This window comes from Talpa europaea (assembly GCF_964194135.1).
Source record: "Talpa europaea genome assembly, chromosome: 12".
In the NCBI taxonomy this organism is placed as follows: domain Eukaryota; kingdom Metazoa; phylum Chordata; class Mammalia; order Eulipotyphla; family Talpidae; genus Talpa; species Talpa europaea.
In genome coordinates this window covers 17,489,709-17,508,834 of record NC_140079.1, presented here as the reverse complement: position 1 = coordinate 17,508,834, position 19,126 = coordinate 17,489,709, and the positions used below count along the sequence as shown (strand labels likewise).

The window sequence follows — 19,126 nt, the reverse complement described above, 5'->3', positions numbered from 1 at the left end:
GGATGGGACTAAGCATTCAGAGAGCATACTTTAATCTTTCTGTTTCTAGTACAGTTTTCCTGGCCTTAACTCTGCCTGGTGTTCTCCTTCCTCAGATGTCTGGACTTGCCCTTTTCAGAGAATAAAGCTTCAATCTTCTACCAAGCTGAGACAGAGAAGCTAAAGTTTTACCTGCTTTTTAAAAAGTTTCAGCCAGTCTTTCATATTCTACATAACCTCCCCACTCACCTCTCAGTGATTACTGGGTGTCTGCAGTTTAGGGCTATTACTCAAATCCTGTGTGAGCTGCACACCATGGCCCTTATGGAATTATATATTCATTATGACACATTTCTGGCAGATGGCAGTAGAGTGTTTTGAGAAAGAGGAGGTAGTTCTAATTCACACACAGATACAGCAGCGTGAGTTAGCAGCAGGTATACTGCAATTCTTTAGTCTTTTGTGAATTCTGCACAGTAAATCAGATCAGAGCTCATCTTTCTCCATTGCCAAACTGACATCAGCTTTCACAGGTCTACTATATTAATTAGAACTGATCTGTCTGCTTTCTAGCTTTGAAAATCTTGCTGTGGTCTTTTCTTCCATTTTTCTTGTTCCTGTGACTCTACATTTTTCCTAGAAAAAAAAATTGTCTTCCTTATAGAGTTAGGGAGGTTTCAGAAAAAAGTAAAAGTAAAATTAGATACATGAATTCAATTTTCCATGCTCACTGGTAGTCCACAGCAGGTTGTTGAAGGCTCTGTGGTGCATGCATCCTGGTAGTGGCTAAGTCACTAGTTCCAACCTACTTGGGCCATTTTTAGTATTAATGCAAAGGCTTTGTGAATAGGAATAGACCTGTCTAGAAAATCCTTTTCCATTTTAATATTTATGTTAAGGAAGTAGGCATGGAATGCATGTACTTTGCTATCAAGATGTTCTTTGCAGTGATGTTTAGCATTTAAGATGTGAAAAACAAAATAATGTACAAGAGGAGATTGTTAAATTTTTGTATGTTTGTGCTGATCTCCATTAAAAATCATATTTTGAATGAACATTTATTAATATGCATGCATATGTATGATATACTCTTTAAATGACAAGACAGCTTACTAAACAGCTTGATGGCATAAAAAATTTGTAAAAATATATGTAAATATACACCTAGATTTAAAAAAGGATTGAAGAATATGGGCCTCCCTGGTGGCGCAGCGGTTGAGCGCTGGGTTGCGAAGCTGCCGGCGACCTATGCGGCGCCGGTTCGATCCCCGGCTGCTCCCCGGCCACCGGAGGAGGATCCCACATGGCGCGCAGACCTCTCCTGCCGCCCGCTGCTCCCCTCAGCAGTGTACTTCGGTCCTTCTGCCTGCTCTGCTTCCCGCTCTGGCTCTGGTGAATTCTCTCACCCTCCCGCGCTTCTGACTGTGCCCAGTGCATGTATAAACAAAAAACAACAAACAAACAAACAAATAAATAAAAAACATGCCTCTATAAATAAAAAAAAAAGGATTGAAGAATATATGAGTGCAGATGGTAGCATTATGGGTGACTATGCATATTATGCATACATTTTTTCTTATCTGCATTATATTTTCTACATTGTACTCTTTTAACTATTAGCAAAATAAAAATTAGCAAGGTGATAAGCTATTTACTAACTTTAGGTAATATTTTAATGGACAGGACGTCAACCTCAAAAAGGTCAGACATTCCTAATTCTATTCATAGACCTGACCATGTCACCAGCAGCTTATTCTTTGGGCTACCTCACCTTGACCTTATGCAAAATTTGTCATTTGTTGGTGACTTCTAAGTATGATTCAAGGTTCCCTATATGTAAAATCCCATCGAAATGTTTATTTTGCATCTCAGTGTTTGGAAAAAGCTTTATTTCCCCCTGAGTCTGGGGTGTTTCCTTCTTCTGCTATGACAGTGATGTGACTGGCTGAATTTCCCTCTCCCTGGGCTTCCAGGAGGTCCAAGCCCAGTGAAAGCTGTTGCCACTTGTCATCTCTTACTGTCTCTGACGCTGATGTCCTTCGGGTCTCCTTCTTCATCAGGTCGTGATTCACTGCTAGGGTGTTCCTTTTCCCTGGTCCTGAGGGTCACCTCACCCCTTTCATCATGATCATCATGATCATCTCAATATCCTTGCCAGTAGCCTCAAATCTTTCGTGATGCAGAACAGCATGTGCCAGCAACACCAAACAAATAAACAGCTACAGCCCTTATCTTTGCTGGCATCCCCTCTGTGTTGACTCGGGGTGTGCTCGGTACATTTTATGGCACCAGAGTCCACGTCACTGTCCCACCAGCTGTTGCGCCACTGTCAGGCCTTTCTGAAACAAACATCTAGCTGTAGGGCACGCAGACATGATGGTCACGGGGGCAAGGCTATGGATCTAAGGACCTGGTGCTGTGGCCTTGGCTAGAGCCGGCTTGACCCCTATAGGGGATGGGACAGGAGAGGAGCCGAGGGAGCATGTTAAGTGTGGGATGGGCCAGGGAGGAGGTTGAGGTGGGCGCCACTCCCCAAGATGAGTTGGCAACTGTCCCTGAGCTTGGCTGTCTTTTCCCTGGCTGACCCTGAGTGACTGTTCCTGTGCCCAGATCCACTTAAACATGGACCCTGGCTTCTCTGCATTTCAACAGCCCTCTTTCTCTCAAATCATAAACCCCTTGGCATGAGGGGAAAAGAACTGACTTTCCCCTGACTGCAGTGGGCCCCTGACTTCTCCCAGTAAGGAGTATAGAAGCCGCTGAAGTTCTGGTCCTGGAAGCAGGGTTCTCTCACACTGAGTGGGACATGGTCTGTTGAGCATGGACTGCAGAGTCAGACAGGATCTGAGATTAACCTGAGCAAGTTACTGAATCGCTCTGAGCCTCAGTTTCTCTGTCAGTAAAGTGAGGGCAGCAATACCAGCTTTGGAGTACTGGTTTGACAGGACGGATTAGAGCTAATAAAGGGCCCAGTAGTAGAGCTAATATTGGGCATGCAATAGATGCTCAATTGTGGGGTTATTGCTATCTTTCCAACCCTGTATGACCAGAGTCTGAGAGGCAGAGCAACTTGACGGCAAGCCCAGGCTACCACCTCAGCTGCAGGTTCCGGCCACGTGGAGGGAGGTCCTCATCATCTTCCCCATTCGCCACCATTGCTTAGCGGCCTGCCCATCACACGCTTACACTGGGCAACTGCTTCTTCCCTTTCTCAGCTGGAGAATCTTCCTTTGCTATGTACACTTGAAACATCCCTGGGCTGACAGGGAAATCTAGTTGGCTGTTCTGGCTCATCTAGCTTAGGGTTTGAGTCTTATTATTCCCCAGGACCCCGTGGGGCACAACACACACAGAAAGGGGGCCCTCTCCAGGTCCCAACCACGTTGGCCTCACTGTCAACTGCTGCCTTCATGGAAGTTTTGGATACATCTGACAGAACGTGAACTTTCTTCCAAACCCTCGATCCCTCACATCTCTGAGGTTCCTGTTGTAGCCCCAAACTTAAGGCTCTCTGGCAAGTGGCCTCTCCCACACTCTCTCCCACATTGTTCTTTGCTTATTCTCCCTAACCAACACCCCCAAGGCCTATTCCCTCCCAGCTCCCCCACTGCAAAGAACAAATTCCTCTCATGTAAGCCTGGCCTAGAATACTCGCTCCACTCCAGTGCCTTAGCTCAGGAGGCCTGCTCCCTGGTCTCTCCTGCAGCCCTGCTTAGTGGAGGCTGGGCCTTCTCAGGCAAGGTCGCCATTTCCAGACATTAAAATCTTTGAGGCTGGTTCCAACTGGCCATGCTCCCTCCCTCCCTCTCTGTGCTGCCTTCCACATTCACTGACGACTTCAGTGTCTGGCTCTGAGTTGGCCAACCTTCTCTCCCCCCTGGAGCCTGCCTTTCTCCCTGCAGCATCAAAATCCATGTGGAAAATCTGACCGCACCACCACTCTCGACTCCTTGGCCTCGTCATTATCAGCATCCTGGCCCGCTCTCGCTTCAGTCAACCAAGCATGCGTTCTGGAGACTGGAACGAGCTCCACCTCCCGCACCTTGTTCTCAAACATCCTCTGAGATGCCCAGTGCAGTGCCCACTGCCCCATGTCCATCCTCCCATCGTCTCGGTCACACCCGTGCTTCTGCCTCTGCCCTTTCCACCCAGCCCTTCCTCCAACGACTCTCCTGTAGTTCCCCGCACCCCCATCTCCTTGTCTTTCTCTTTTACTCCACTGGCAAAGACTCATTCAGGATAGATCTGGTTTCTGCTTTTCATCTTCACCCTGGGGAGCCCTGTTGGAAATATACATCTGTGATATATGTCTCTGTAAATTCCAGGCTCCTGCATTCAGCGGGCCCTTGGCTGGATCTGGTGAGCCTTCTCTGAGTTCCTGCTCAGTCTCCTTCCTGTTCTCCAGAGCAGCTATATAAAATGTCTGCTCAAGGCCCCATCCTTCTCTGTTGCTCTATAGTTCACTACTTTCTGAGCTCTACATCTGTCCCCCTCCCACCCCCCAGCATCTGCTTCTATCAGATCACCAGGCCTCTCGCTCTCTTTTTTTAAGATTTATTTATTAATGCATACAAAAATCGGGGTACAGACCAGATGTGTGGGAAGGTGAGAGGATTCAACAGAGACAGAGTGGGGAACAGAACAGGCAGACTGATGAAATACACTGTTGAGGGGAGCAGTGGGCGAGACAGGAGAGGTCTGCTGCACCATGTGGGTATCTCGCCTGCCTGCCGGGATTGAACTCAGGTTGCAGAGGCTGTGGACAGCTTCATAGTGTTGCACTCAACTGCCTGTGCCACCAGGAGAGGCCCACTAGGCTCTTCTCTTTATGTACAAAACCAATGTATACCTCACCCTTTATCTCCAGCTCTCCATCCCTGGGACAGTGATAACCTCTTCCTTTTAATTTTTTAAATTTTATAATGAAATATCTCAAGTACACATACAAATACATGCGGTAGTGTAACGAACATCTGTGTACCCATTACCAACATTTAACAATTATTTTTTTCACTTTTCCATCTCAGATTTTTTTTTCCCTAAGAAATGAAATGTGACAGCTAGAATGAAAGCGCCCGTTACTTCTCTCCCTGTCCATTTCCTTTCTCACTCCAAAGGCTATTCATAAATAGCCTGCAGTGGGTTTATCTTATTTCCATCCATGTTATTTTTTTTTTCTCCTTTTAGGCAAGTTAATGTGGTCATCGTGACAAGTAGCAGTGCTTTGTATGCTGTGAAGATTATGTAAATAATATACCACCATTGCTGGATCTTTCCGCACCTTGCTTTTTTCTCTCCCCCTTTTACAATATGTATTGGGGACATATTCATGTTAATACGTATATTTTGAGTATGTTTGCTTTTGCCAACTGATGTTGTCTTCCTTTCCACAGCTACACCAGGACTGACGTGTCCATCTGTGGATGGACATTTACATTCTTTTCCTTTTCTTTTTTTGCTGAGATAAGCAACACTTGTATCTTTCTTGGGGTCTCGCATGGAGTGGATTATAATCAGTATTCTGTGTTTCCGTATGCATGTTTCTCTCTAGATCAAGTGCTCTTACTTTTCTGCCTTTCTATCAATTTTGAGAAAACAGTAACAAAACCCCCACCAAGTTGTCAAGCTCTCTTTGTGACTCAGTAGTTTTTTGGTTTATATCTCTGGTAGCTATGTTGTTAGTTTCCTATGCCTTACTTTCCTGGTGAATTTTATTCTATTAATCCTCTTTGTCCCAAAGCTCATGTGTCCTGATAGCATATTGTATCTGCTTTCTTTTGATTATTTTTTTTTTGGTCTGGTATGTCTTTTTAAAGTGCTTCCTCCAGTTTTTTAAACTTCTTCTGACATTATATTTAAGGCATGCCTCTTATAGAAAGCAAATGACTGGGGTGTAGGCCAGAGGTGTGGGGATAAGAGGATTCACCAGAGACATAGTGGGAAGCAAGATAGGTGGATCTACTGAAATATACTGCTGAGGGGAGCAGCAAGCAAGACAGGAGAGACCTGCTGCACCATATGTGGGTTAACTCCCTGGCAGGGAATGAACTCAGGCCGTAGTAGTGATAGTGCTGAGACTTAACCCTTATGTCCTCTTGCTGAAACTTATTATCCTAATGCTAGACCGCTGAACCAAGTCTCTAAGACTCTAAATTTTCTCTCCTCTTTTACAACCCTGTCTTTTATCTTGTTAACTTTCTATTGAGTTTTTATTGTTTTGATTTATTTCTGCTATCATTTAAAAAAAAAAAAAAACTATGAGTACTTTATCCCCCCCCCCCCCGGCCATCTATAATGTCATTTAAAAAAACTCACATTCTTGCTTTATGGTTAAATTATCTTTTCTTCCATCTCTTTTTCTTTACATTTTTTTTCTTTTTCAAATATTCTTTCCACCGCAAACTTTGTTTTCTTGACAGTGCTATTTTCTAATTTTTATTTTGGTTCAGATTTTTCATGGGAGCCTTTTCTTAGATGTGCCATGATTCTTGGTTGTCTCTGTATGTTTATGTTTATGTGCTGGAGGTCAGGAGTTGCTGACAGGATATGCTATAAAGCCCTGAAGTAAAACAGTGTGATATTGGCATATGGACTAGATCAATGGGAAATCCCAGGAATAGGCCTGAGAACTTATGAAAATCTAATATCTGAGAAACATAGGTCTCAAATAATTGGGGGATTTATTGAAACACCTGGCTAGCTAACAGAATTGTCTAGTTTTTCAGGAAGAACACTAGTTAACCTCTGTTAATGAGAGAGAGCTTTCTCTCTCTCTCTTTTTTAAACAGAATTATGTCAGCTATCCAATAAAAGAGATGCAGGTTAAAACCACAATGAAATACCATCTCCCACCTATGAGAACGACACATATTAGAAAGACTTCTAACAAGAGAAGCCAAATTACATTGCTGGTGCAACCATTATGGAAAATAGTCTGGATTTACTTGAAAAAGGAGCACAACTAAAAAGTGAAATACCATATGATCCGGTCATACCATTCTTGGGCATCTATCCAAAGTACATTAAACCATCAACACAAAAAGCCCATATTTCCCAGAGTGTTCAGAGCAGCAGTATTTGCAATACTAGGACTTGGAAGCGGCTTAAATGTCCATCAGCAAATGTTTGCATAGAGAAGATAGGGAATACTACTGAGCCATAAGAAAGGGGGAAATGCAACCATTTCAATAAAATGGAGAAAGTTTGAGAGAATTGTGGTTAGTAAAGAAAGTCAGACAATCAAAACAAATACCGCATATTTACATAGCAGACAATTGAATAATAATAATACTTTCAAAAACCCTTGGGCATGAATAATCACCATGAGGGCTCTGAGGTTAGGGGTGAGGGGAGGAAAAGAATAGAAGGGGATAGAAGGGGTGGTGGTGGGGGAAAGTAAAACAAATAAATAAAACATCTTTAACACCCCAAAAAATAAGTCAGCTAAAACATGTGGAAGGAATAATAGAATTAGAAAATCACCATTCAGCAACTCTTTCAACAAAATCAATTTAGACAAAGATCTTGCATATATGCTAAACTCATCAGGCTACTAAATATCACAGGGCGCCAAGGGTTCATGATTCTGTTACTTGCTAATTACAAAGGGAAAGAACATATCTTTACAAACAAATGATCTTACAATAACTTCCAGTCTTGCTCAGTAACGAAGCTTAGAATCCCCAATAGTGAGACAACTGGACGTTGCGTCTCCTGATGTGATGTAAATAATGTGACATGAAATTCCTGCTTCACCTTTAATGAGTTTTTGTCAGAAAAAGAAGCTGGGATGAAGCCTTGAGTCCATGGGTCACTTTAGAATGTACCATCTTTACCACAAAGACCCCTCCCCACCCCCACAAGTGTTTCCTTAGGTTGATTTTGTTGACTTAGTAACCTTTCTCAGTGTCAATGCTTCAGTCTCCTGGAAGTTTCAAACTCCCCTTTTTGGAGTACAAAAGCCTGCTCCCCAACACAACCCTGTTTCCCCCAGATCAGAGACCCACTCTTTTACCCTCTCTAGGAAATCAGCCCGTGGTTTCCTGCTGCTTTGGGGATAGGACAGTAACCCAGCTGGGCAGAGCTGAAGAGGACACCTCCTTCTCAGATTCTCAACCCATTGCCACATGTTTAGCTCCACGGTAACCCACACTTGCAGAATAATTTGTTGCTGCTAATGACTGAGCTCCACGAAGTACAGTAGTACAAAAGGGAGGCTTCTTGGTTTTTCTATTCCTTCCTCAAAGTTCATCTTCTCAGATGTATCTACTTACTACGTTTGACCATCTGGAAGCTTTTCAAAATGTCTTTAGTCTTCTATTCTCTTTGTGGGTTTATGCATTTTTTAAAAGTGCACTTTAATGCTATTTTATTGGGATTTCAGAAAAGAGCAGAAGCTAATGCCTGCAATCAATCCACCATCCTTTACTAGAAGTCAAGTTGACGTTGTTTAGTCTCTTTTTCCACAGACTAGTTTGAAAGTTGATCCATTCTTTGTATTCTTTTTTATGGGTTATCCTTAAAATTTTAATAATGCTGTATGACCTAACAAAGTCTAGAGATAATCAATATCTATCTCTATCTTCTTCCTAAATAATGCAAAGACTGAAGAATACTTTAACTTTGATCTTTCTTTCCCACTTCCATGCTACTTTGATCTAATATTTTCATTCCTTTTCGTTTATACTGTTGTTCTTAACCTCCTTCAAAGCAGTTATTTATCAATAGATATTTATTGAAATCCCCTACCACATAGAAGGCACATTTCTAAGCACTGCAAATACAGCAGAGGATAAGGAAAGATTAAACTACATATTAAAATATTTCACCTTCAGTAAAACTATATGAAACTGCAAATATTTTGCCGGTTCTTACTTAAAAAACCTAATCTCATATGGTTTTATATTTGAATATCTATATACACATAAGATAAAAATCACTAAGAATTATTTCAGTTTACTTAAACATTTACTAATTTCAGTGTTTCCATGTCTATTTGTATCCCTCTCGTCTCTGGCTTCTGTTTCCTTTTTTATTTTATTATTATTATTATTTATAAGTATTCCTTTTTTTTTAAATGGGTGTAGCTTTTTTTTTTTTAAGGTTTATTTATTTATACAAGCACTGGGTACAGTCATAAGCACAGGAGGGTGAGAGAATTCACCAGAGCCAGAGCAGGGAGCAGAATAGGCAGAAGGACCAAAGTACACTGCTGAGGGGAGCAGTGGGTGGCAGGAGAGGTCTGTGCGCCATGTGGGACCCCCCCCCAGCAGCTGGGGATCGAACCAGCACTGCAGAGGCTGTGGGCAGGTTCGCAACCCAGCGCTCAACCGCTGTGCCACCAGGGAGACCCTGTTTCCTTTTTTAGATCCTTAATTGTTTCTTTCTTTTTTTTTTTTTTAAAGATTTACATTTTTTTTTTAAATTTATACAATATCTGGGGTACAGGCCAGAGGAGCAGGAGAGTGAGAAGTTTCACCAGAGACAGAGTGGGGAGCAGAACAGGCAGACAGATCGAAGTACACTGCTGAGGGAAGCAGCGAGTGTGACAGAAGAGGTCTGCCACACCATGTGGGTATCTCCCTGGCCAGCCAGGAATCGAACCCGTGCTGCAGAGGCTGTGGACAGCTTCACAGTGCTGTGCTCAACCCGCTGAGCCACCCAGGAGGCCCTAGATCCTTAATTCTTTCAATGAGGATCTGTGAGTGGTAAACTCAGTCCTTCTCTGAAATTAACTTAATAACTTTTTCTTTTATTGCAATATAATTGACAGACAACATTATCATAGTTTTAGGTGTGCAATGATTTGATATTTGTATATATTGCTAAATGATCACAACAAGTCTAGTTAACATCCGTCATCACACGTAGTAATAATTTTTTTTTTTTCCTGTGATGGAAACTTTTAAGATCAGTACTTTCTTAGCAACTTCAAACATTCAATACAATTATCACCTGTAGTCATCACGCCATACATTATATCCCATGAATGATTTGTTTCATACCTCAAAGTTGTAGGAGTTCCTTATATTTTTGGAGGTTAACCTCTTATCAGACAAATGGTTTGCACATATTTTCTCCTATTTGGCATGTTCCCTTTTATCTTGTTATGGTTTCCTTTGCCATGGAGAAGACTTTAGTTTATGTAGTCCCTCTTGTTTATTTTTTCTTGCCTTTACTTTTAGTGTCAAATAAAAAAAAAATCATGGTTCTACCAGAAAACTGGCTTGGTCTTTTAAAAAAGTTCAAATTATTTATTTTTTTATAAAGCAGAAACAGTGGTCCAGTTTCATTCTTTTGTATGTGGCTTCCAGTTTTCTCAACATCCTTTATTGAAGAAACTTCTTTCCCCATAGTATATTCTTGGCTCCTTTGATGTAAATTAAGTAATTCTATATATGTGTGTTTATATCTAGGATCTGTAGTCTGTTCCATTCATCTATATGTCTGTTTTTATGCCAGTTGCATACTGTTTCAATTGCTATAGTTTTGTAGTATAGTTTGAAATCAGGAAGCATGATGTCTCCAGTTTTGTTCTTTGATCTCAAGATTGCTTTGGCTCTTTGGGGTCTTTTGTGGTTCCATTAACTTTTTATTCTGAAATAAAAGTTTACCCAGGGCCTCCCTGGTGGCGCAGGTAATTGAGCGCAGCTCTGTGAAGCTGTCCGCAATCTCTGCAGTGCCGGTTCTATCCCCGCCAGCCTCAGAGCAACCCACATGGTGAGCAGACCTCTCCAGCCTTGCCTGCTGCTCCCCTCAGCAGTGTATTTCGTCAGTCTGCCTGTTCTGTTCCCCACTCTGTCTCTGGTGTATCCTCTCACCCTCCTGCACATCTGACCTGTACCCTGGTTTTTGTATAAATAAAATAAATCTTAAAAAATAGTTAAAATAAATAAAAAATAAAAGTTTACCCAATTATAAATCAGGTTGGCCATTAATTTACCTTTAGTCTTTTGAAGATTTATTGCTAGTAAGCCAGCTGTCTGTTCCCACGTAGGCAAGTAGTCTTTTCTCTTTGGTTGATTTTCTGCAGATTCACAATGAAGTTTCTAGATTCATGTTTCTACTCAAGATCCAGGATGCTTCATGCAACTGAGGATTCAGGTCACATCTTTCCTCAGTTTTCAAAATTTCTTAGCTATTATCTTTTGAATATTGCCTCTTCTGTAGTCTCTTTGTTCTCTGTGTAGAAATCCAGGTAGGCATATATTAAACCTTTCCAGTCTGTCCTCCATCTCTCTTATCTTCAATTTCATATTTTCCTTCTCTATGATTTTTTCTGAGTGATTTTTCTCAGATTTATTTTCTAGTTTATGAATTCTCTCTCCAACTGTAGCCAAATAAAAAAGTCTTTAATTATTATATTCTTCATGGCTAGAGGTGTTATTTTTTGACAAGTGATACAAATAGATTATCTTTCAAGACAAATAAAAAGTGATTACACAGGCCACTACTTACTTGTTTGGCTATTTTATCATCATGTTAAGCATAAATGACTTCTTTTTGAAGGATCTGAGAGGCAGATTTTATTTTTTTTTTAAATGTACTTCCTTTAAGTCCTGGTGATAGAAGTATAAACAATATGTAGTAGGCCCACAACAAATTGTTATTATTCTATCCATGTCCCTCTGTGTTTTGATATGGATTATAGAAGTTACCATCATACCAAGCAAAGACTGGCACATCACAGTTTACACTTGAGGTCTTGGCAGACAAAACTGAAGAACAATTTGCAGTAACTTCTACTGACTATTGAGAATGAGGAGTCACTAATGTTCCTTTAAAGAACTGGTAACAAGACTGGAAGATCTCATTTGTTGCACATTGTGTTTTTATTTGAGATTCACATACTGTCTAATTCATATGTTAATAACAAAACTATTGTTGTGGAGCAGGAGAGTAGTTTTTAGAGAATAAGATAACTTTTTTTAAATTTAAAACAATGAAATTCTTTTTACTTTACATCTAAATGATGTCATGAATTCTTGGATTAAAACCAAATAACCTAGGTGGCTAATTGTCTTCTGAGAATACAGTTCTCTGTGAATACCATAATATGAAGCAACAGAGAAACAGTTAAGAGAAAGGAAGTTCACGTGGGAAGAATTTGGTCCTAAATACTTCATGGGTGATATCTGGCCCTTCTTATTGCATCATATCTGGAGACAAAAAATTTCCGGTGGTCCCACTATCAGGGAAGAACCATATAGTATTTCTCATGCTACATTGGCTGAACGTGAGCGTGCAGAACTTGTGTTAAAACTGTACTTGGCTTTCCATGGTTCTTCTCTCTACTGATCATATCCTATGACTGTCCTTTTTCAGATTCTGTATCAGCCTGAATAAGTTAGGCTCTATGGAGGTAACAAATCCCTGAATCTTAGTGGCACAACACAACAAAAGTTAATTTCTCCCTCACATGTAAAGTCTCCTGCAGATTGGTAGGTGGTGTTCCTCCACTCACAAATCAGAACGTAGACCCTCTTCCTCCACAACTGTGTCATCTTGTAATTTTTTTTTCTTCCATCTAAGAGAAGGGAAAGAGGAAGTATGGAAAACTCACATCTACTCTTATTTGTCCTGGTCCAGAAGTGACCCACTTTTTTCTGCTTACGTTCCATTGGCCAGGCATAATCACATGGCCCCAACTAATTGTAAAGAAGGTTGGGAAATGGGGGGAAGCATAAGGCGTTTGGTGAGCACCAATAAGAGTGGGGGACGAGAGGATCTTAACCTTATAAATGTTGGCTGTTCTCAGGCAGCCTGAGCTGTCCAGGGCTGCTCAGTTCAGGCTGGCAGCTGGATACTGTCCCTGACTGGAGCACAGTGTCTCTGGACAGTTGAGTAAGAGTAGGGCCCTCAGCAGACAAACAGGCTTGTCTCTACAGGTGGGCCAGCCAGCAGGTCAGTGGAAAGGCTGAAGGTCATGGGGCTTGAGGGGAACTGGGTGAAGAGTTCAACCCCATTCCTAACCAAACTTTCCAGCAAGCACATCTCTACTAGAGAAGCCCCTTTATATTAGGGTGCCCATTAACCCTCTGGGTGCCAGGAAAGGGCAGGAGGTGTGCACTGGGAGGCAGGTGAGGTCATCCTTCTTTGACCCTCCACGTGGTATTTACTCAGAGCAATTGTTGCCAGAGGCCCAGGCCCCCGGAGTATAAAGCGGAATGTCTGGTCCCTGTGCCCAGAACTGAGCAGGTGAGCAGCTGGGCAGAGGGATGTGGGTTGGAGTCCTCAAGCAGAGGATTGCAGGGGTCTCTGCAGAGAGCTGGGGGTGGGAACTAAGAACCAAGGACATTGTCTGGGTGCACTTTGGCAGAGTTGCTTCTTGGGATGCCTCAGTTCTTCCAACCATGGCAGAACTGGGCATGCTGGGTGAGGAGATGAGGGGAGGTAGGTGGGAGGTAGGCAAGTGAGGAGTGGTGGCAGAAGTGGCCTAGGGAACAGCTCTGGGATTTGGGGAGGGTGGTTTGAGCTCCACATCCATATTATGTGATTGAGCTGGAAATGGAGCTGCTCCCCCCATATCTGAGGAAGACACCCCTTCCTTCCTTATCTCTCATCTAGGTCAGTGCTCTTAATCCCCAACAGCTCTGTGCTCCCTACTTTCCAGGGAGATGAACAGATTCTGGGCAGGTTGGCCCTGGCAGCAGCTCCCTAGGGGAAAGTCCTGTGGGAGGTGTCCCTGTGCTTCTTCACACTAACCAGGCCTCCATTCACCTTCCTTCTCAGACTCGATAATGGCAAGCACGGTTGCAGTTCTGACCTGGGCTCTTGCCCTTCTCGCAGGTGGGTCTCTGACCCTGACTTCAATGTGGAGGTGTGGGTGGAGCTGGACTCAGGAGCTGTCCACCCTCAAGGAGAGGTGGGTTGGGAAGCCCACCAGAGTCCCTAATTGTTCCATCCCTCTCCACAGTGCTTTCAACTTCCCAGGCACGGAAAGGCTTCTGGGACTACTTCAGCCAGAGCAGCAGGGACAAAGGCAAGGTGGAGCAGATCCAGCAGCAGAAGTTGGCATGGGAGCCCGCGTGAGTGGCCAGGGCAAGCGGTGTGGGCCAAGGGAGGAGACATCCGGGTCATGCGATGATGCATTGCCTCTGCGTCCTCACCTTCCACAGCCCTCACTGGGGTAGAGGCACTGAGAGGCACTAGTCTGGTGGTCCCTGGGTCTTCAAAACCCTCTGCTCATGGTAGTCTTGGCTTTGACTTCATGATTGCTATTGGCTGGCCCCTTGTCCATTGGTGTGGGACCTGGGAACCGAGGAGAGAACCCCAAATGTGTGAGAGCAGCGTGTGAGAGCCCAGGTGCCTCCGTGCTTCCTCCCGTAGTGTTGGCCCAGATTTGCATGTGTCCTGTCTCTGTGCTTTCTGTGTGTGGGCCCCAGCTCTGGGAACACGGCCCTCCAGCCTTGGTTCCCCAGAGGATCAGCGGGCAGTGACTCTGGGGCACAGGAGAGGATAGGGACTAGCAGTCTGATGACATGGATTTATGTCCCTGCCTCTAGGAGCCTGAAAGACAGCCTTGAGCAAGACCTCAATATGGACAAGTTCCTGGAAAATCTGGGCATGCTGGGTGAGCAGATGAGGGAGCTTCCTGAGCTCCCACAGGACGTGGTGGACATGCGTCAGCAGCTGCAGGACGAGTTGGAGGAGGTGAAGGCACGCCTGGAGCCCTACATGGCGGAGGTGCACGAGCGCGTGGGCTGGAACCTGCAGGGTCTACGGCAGCAGCTGATGCCCTACACCACGGAGTTGATGGAGCAGGTGGCTCTGGGTGTGCAGGAGCTGCAGGAGCAGTTGCGCGTGGTCAGAGAGGGCACCAAGGCCCAGCTGCGGGGGGGAGTGGAAGAGGCCCGGGGCCTGCTACAGAGCCTGCAGAATAGTGTTGTGCATCACACCGGCCGCGTCAAGGCGCTCTTCCACCCCTATGCCCAGCGCCTGGTGACCGGCATCGGGCGCCACGTGCAGGAGCTGCATCGCAGAGTGGCACCACACACCTCTGCCAGTCCTGCGCGCCTCAGCCGCTGCGTGCAGGCGCTGTCTAGCAAGCTCACGCTCAAGGCCAAAGCCCTGCACGTGCGCATCCAGCAGAACTTGGACCAGCTGCGCGACGAACTCAGTGCTTTTGCCCGAGCTGGCTTGGATGCAGAGGAAGGGGCTGGTCCGGACCCCCAGGTGCTCTCCGAGGAGGTGCGCCAGCGGCTCCAGGCCTTCCGCCAGGACACCTTCCAGCAGATCGCTGCCTTCACCCGAGCCATCGACCAGGAGACCCAGGAGATCCAGCAGCAGCTGGCACCGCCCCCGCCGAGCCACAGCAACTTTGCCCCAGAGTTCCTTCAAGGCGACGATGGAAAGGCCTGGAGACAGCTGCAGGCCCGTCTGGACGAACTGTGGGAAGATATCAATTATAGCCTTCAAGACCATGGTCAGGGTCATCTGAGGGAGCCCTGAGGGTTCTACTTGCCCAGGCCCACTTCCCAGCTCCTTGTCTGGGGATCCCAGGACCTGAGCCCTTAGCATGGCTCAGTCCTTGACAGTGGCCTGTTGGGCAGCGGGTGGAGGGCCCTGTGCAGGATAAGTGAGGTAACCCAAGAGGCTGTTGTCCCCAGCATATCCAGCCTCTTGCAATTCCCCCATCCAGATGCATTACACTCACCAGGCTTTGCAAACCCGGCTTCCAGTGCTCATTTAGGAATCCTCATGAGTTGCTCTGCTCTGGTGTGGTGGGAGTGGGGAGGGAGAGAGGCATCTTAGGCGCAGGTAATTTTGTGCAAGCCTGTTGCCATGGTGCTGGAAATCTGTGCCACTTCATCCCAGGGCTTGGCTCCCATCACCTGTGCCTGCGTGGTGGTCACTGCTACAGCTGAGTCCACGGAGAGGAGTTCTTGTCTCCCCAGGGCTGACATGACAGCACCCAGGGGAGGAACAGGGAGAAAGGAGTACAATATGATGAGAACATGTAACTCGTGTGTGTGTGTGTGTGTGTGTGTGTGTGTGTGTTTATCCCCGCTGGCTCTGATGCTGGTGGATACAAAATAGTGGGGGTTTTGACAGGAAGGGGCAGAGCCAGAATTTCCTTACATAGCTCTACATCTAAACTAGTGACTGGACACCAAACTTTGAGGGCTTCTTAAGTGCCCTGGGGAGCAAACTCTTTGTCTTCCCCATCTCTCCCCTTCCCACCTGACTTCTAGGGTGAAGTATAGACTTAAATGAAATAGATGTTATGATGGAAGCTTATTTGCCTGGTGTGACTCTCATTTGGACCATGTCTATCCAAACCACACCCAAAATCTGCTCTAATTCCTGGCTGCTCATTCTCATCTACCCTCTCCCAGTCCGGAGATCCCCACCCCTTCTTAGAAGACAGCTGTCTGTCAAGGCCTGAAGATGAGCCTGAGTTACTCTCCCTCTACAAATGCATTATCCCCCTGGGCTGCCTACCACAGGGTGGTATGTATGAAGTACAGGCTGTCACTGGAGCAGCAGTGGCTCTGGGACCTGCACTTCCTCAGGTCACCTGTCTCCTTTGTTCCTGCTACTGCAGACACTGAATGGCCTCTTTTATGATGGACTCTCTTCTTGGGACTCCCAGACACTTAACCTCCCCCATTCCTCATATACACATTTGCTTGGGCTCCAGCACGCCTCATGACCCCAGGGAACTCTGAAGTTGAAGGTGGGTGAATGGGGGGGGGGATAAAAGGTGAACACACCCCTTTCCCTGTTGAAATGGTCCATCCAGCACCCTTTCCTCAGGCTGTGCCCTGCTCAGGGTTTCCACCACCACCCCCACTTCCTTATAGCACAGACCCCACAGGAATCTGGGCTGATCATGCCCCCAGGATGGACCTCTTCGAGGATACCCTGGATTTAGCAATAACTGGGAGAGATGCCCAGGGAGAGCAGGAGCTGGAAAGGAAGGTTTAACAAAAAGAAGTGTTTTGGTTGTTGGGAGGCTGGGAGGGGTGAGTCAGCTGGGGTCATGTGGTGGGAGTAAAAATGTGGGCTGTGTGTTTGAGGCAGGTCTTTGGGCAACTGTTTATAAGGACCAAAATTGGGAGTGGTGGCGCAAGGGGTTAAGATGCAACCAATGAAGCTGTTTGCAGCCTCTGCAGCACAGGTTCAATTCCCCTGGCCAACCAGGGAGTAACCCACACTGCAGCAGACCTCTCCTCTGTCTCACCTGCTGTTCCCCTCAGCAGTGTACTTCGGTCAATCTGCCTGTTCTGTTCCCCACTCTGTCGCTGGTGAATCTTCTCACCCCCCAAACCTCTGGCCTGCCCCCCTCCCCAACCCCAAGCTCTTGTATGCATAATAAATAAATCTTTAAAAAAAAGAAAAAAAATAGGGAGTGAGAAGAGAAAAGGAGTGACTGAAGAACTGAGGGGGCGCATAGCAGAGGGAAAGCAGAATCTGCCCAACAGTGGACAGAAGCAAGCCCGGGCTGCAGTGCACCTGCTGTGCACCTGCTGTGCACCTGCTGTGCACCTGCTGTGCAGAGGGACGAGTCAAGTCCCTTGCTGTCAGGGCGCTTGTTAGAGGAATTTTTGGACCACGAGTTAGGACTCTGAGCGATGGAGCTATTGCGAAGGAGCAAAAATTGTCCAGCGTCTGAGAGGACGTCCTGGGGTAAAGGACGCCTGGGTCGAGGTGGAAGTAAAGCCTTAATCCGGCACGCAATGGACCATGCCATCTTCGCCATCAGCCTCTGTTCCCAGAGGGTCCAGAACGTGAGGCCCCTTTAAGAAAGGGCGGGCCGAAGCTGGCGGAAGTGGCGTAAAGAGGTGGCGCCAGAGACGTGCGGAAGCCGGAAGCCGCGATCTGAGCGGCGCGTGATGGCCCTGTCGGCCGGCGGGGCGGTGGAGCCGGGGCCCCCAGGGGCAGCCGCTGCCGGGGCTCCTGCCCCGGCCCGGGCTCCCGCCCCAGGACCCTTGTTCCGGCCCATAAGCGCCGAGGACGAGGAGCAGCAGCCCACCGAGATCGAGTCTCTGTGCATGAACTGCTACCGCAACGTGAGGCGGGGAGCGGCCGCGGGCGGAGGGAGATTTAGGTTTTCGCCGGGAAGGGAACGGGGTGGGCGGCCCGGGCAGCTGGGGGTCTGCGGGGGAGGCGCGCCGGGGATCTGTAGGGCGGGGAACTGCAGTTTCCATGACTTTCCTTTCGCTGGTTTCTGCTTCCCCAGGGCATGACGCGCCTCCTGCTCACCAAGATCCCATTCTTCAGAGAAATAATCGTGAGCTCCTTTTCCTGCGAGCACTGTGGCTGGAGCAACACTGAGATCCAGTCGGCAGGAAGGATCCAGGACCAGGGAGTGCGCTACTCTTTGACCGTCAAGACCCAGGAGGTGAGAGAGACCCAGAACAGGTACCTTAGTTTCCTAGGGAAACCTTGGAAATTGGAGTCAGTCTGGTGTAGTTGGTGGGACCTGGAATAAATCCCTCTATGGCCAAGCCTAAGTTTTCTCTCCTGTGATATGATGTTGGTGTGGTCATCTGCTCAGTTGAGAAAAGACTGCGAGAGTGTTGTATACATTTTGCCAGAGGTTATCACATAGAGCAGTAGTTGTAATGAAGGGTATTCTTTCCGTTTGGGCAGCGTGGCTCACACCACCTGTACTGTTATGTGGGAACACCTTCGCTTGCTTGGAGTGGGGAGAGGAAGAAACACCTGGGCTGGGGTCTGATGGAGGGGGCAGTCTGGTTATTTCCTGAAGAGAAACTGGATTGAATGTTTTATTTCTGCTCAGGACATGAACAGAGAAGTAGTGAAGACTGACTCTGCTACCACAAGGATTCCAGAGCTGGATTTTGAAATTCCTGCGTTCAGCCAGAAGGGAGGTAAATTTAAAGATTCCAACCTAATTGGAGTCTCACCCACCTTCTTGGAAAATCCTTGGTGCCGAGTCTAGTGGCTTGTGGCGGCTTTGGCTGAGTATCCATTGTGATTGATCTTCCTTGGTTTGACATGAGTGGAAAGCACAGATGGAACAGCTTGGCATGGTAGATAATGATAAACTACCAATAAGACTATGTGCTTATTACAGAATGTTAGCGTCACTGTTATTGGAGATGGATGGAACCTTGGTCCTGGCTACTTCATTTTACAGACGAGGAAGTCAAGTCCGAGGATCATACAGGCTCTTGTT

General features: G+C 46.1%; 2 protein-coding genes across 2 annotated transcripts in view; both read left to right on the top strand.

The window, feature by feature from the left end:
* Positions 1-13,718: 13,718 nt before the first annotated feature.
* On the top strand, positions 13,719-15,429 carry APOA5 (apolipoprotein A5; the record flags this gene model as incomplete). Its single annotated transcript, XM_084250550.1, has 3 exons — positions 13,719-13,767; positions 13,895-14,006; positions 14,484-15,429. 3 exons carry the CDS (start codon positions 13,719-13,721, stop codon positions 15,427-15,429), a joined length of 1,107 nt encoding a protein of 368 aa, XP_084106676.1.
* A 2,387-nt stretch (positions 15,430-17,816) lies between these two features.
* Positions 17,817-19,126, top strand: part of ZPR1 (ZPR1 zinc finger) — a gene marked incomplete at its 5' end in the record, with an annotated part of 3,812 nt that continues 2,502 nt past the window's right edge. Inside the window, 3 exons of the mRNA XM_084249827.1 lie at positions 17,817-17,993; positions 18,164-18,325; positions 18,728-18,818. Of these exons, the coding sequence (XP_084105953.1) occupies positions 17,817-17,993; positions 18,164-18,325; positions 18,728-18,818 (430 nt within the window). The remainder of the gene's footprint in view (positions 17,994-18,163; positions 18,326-18,727; positions 18,819-19,126) is intronic.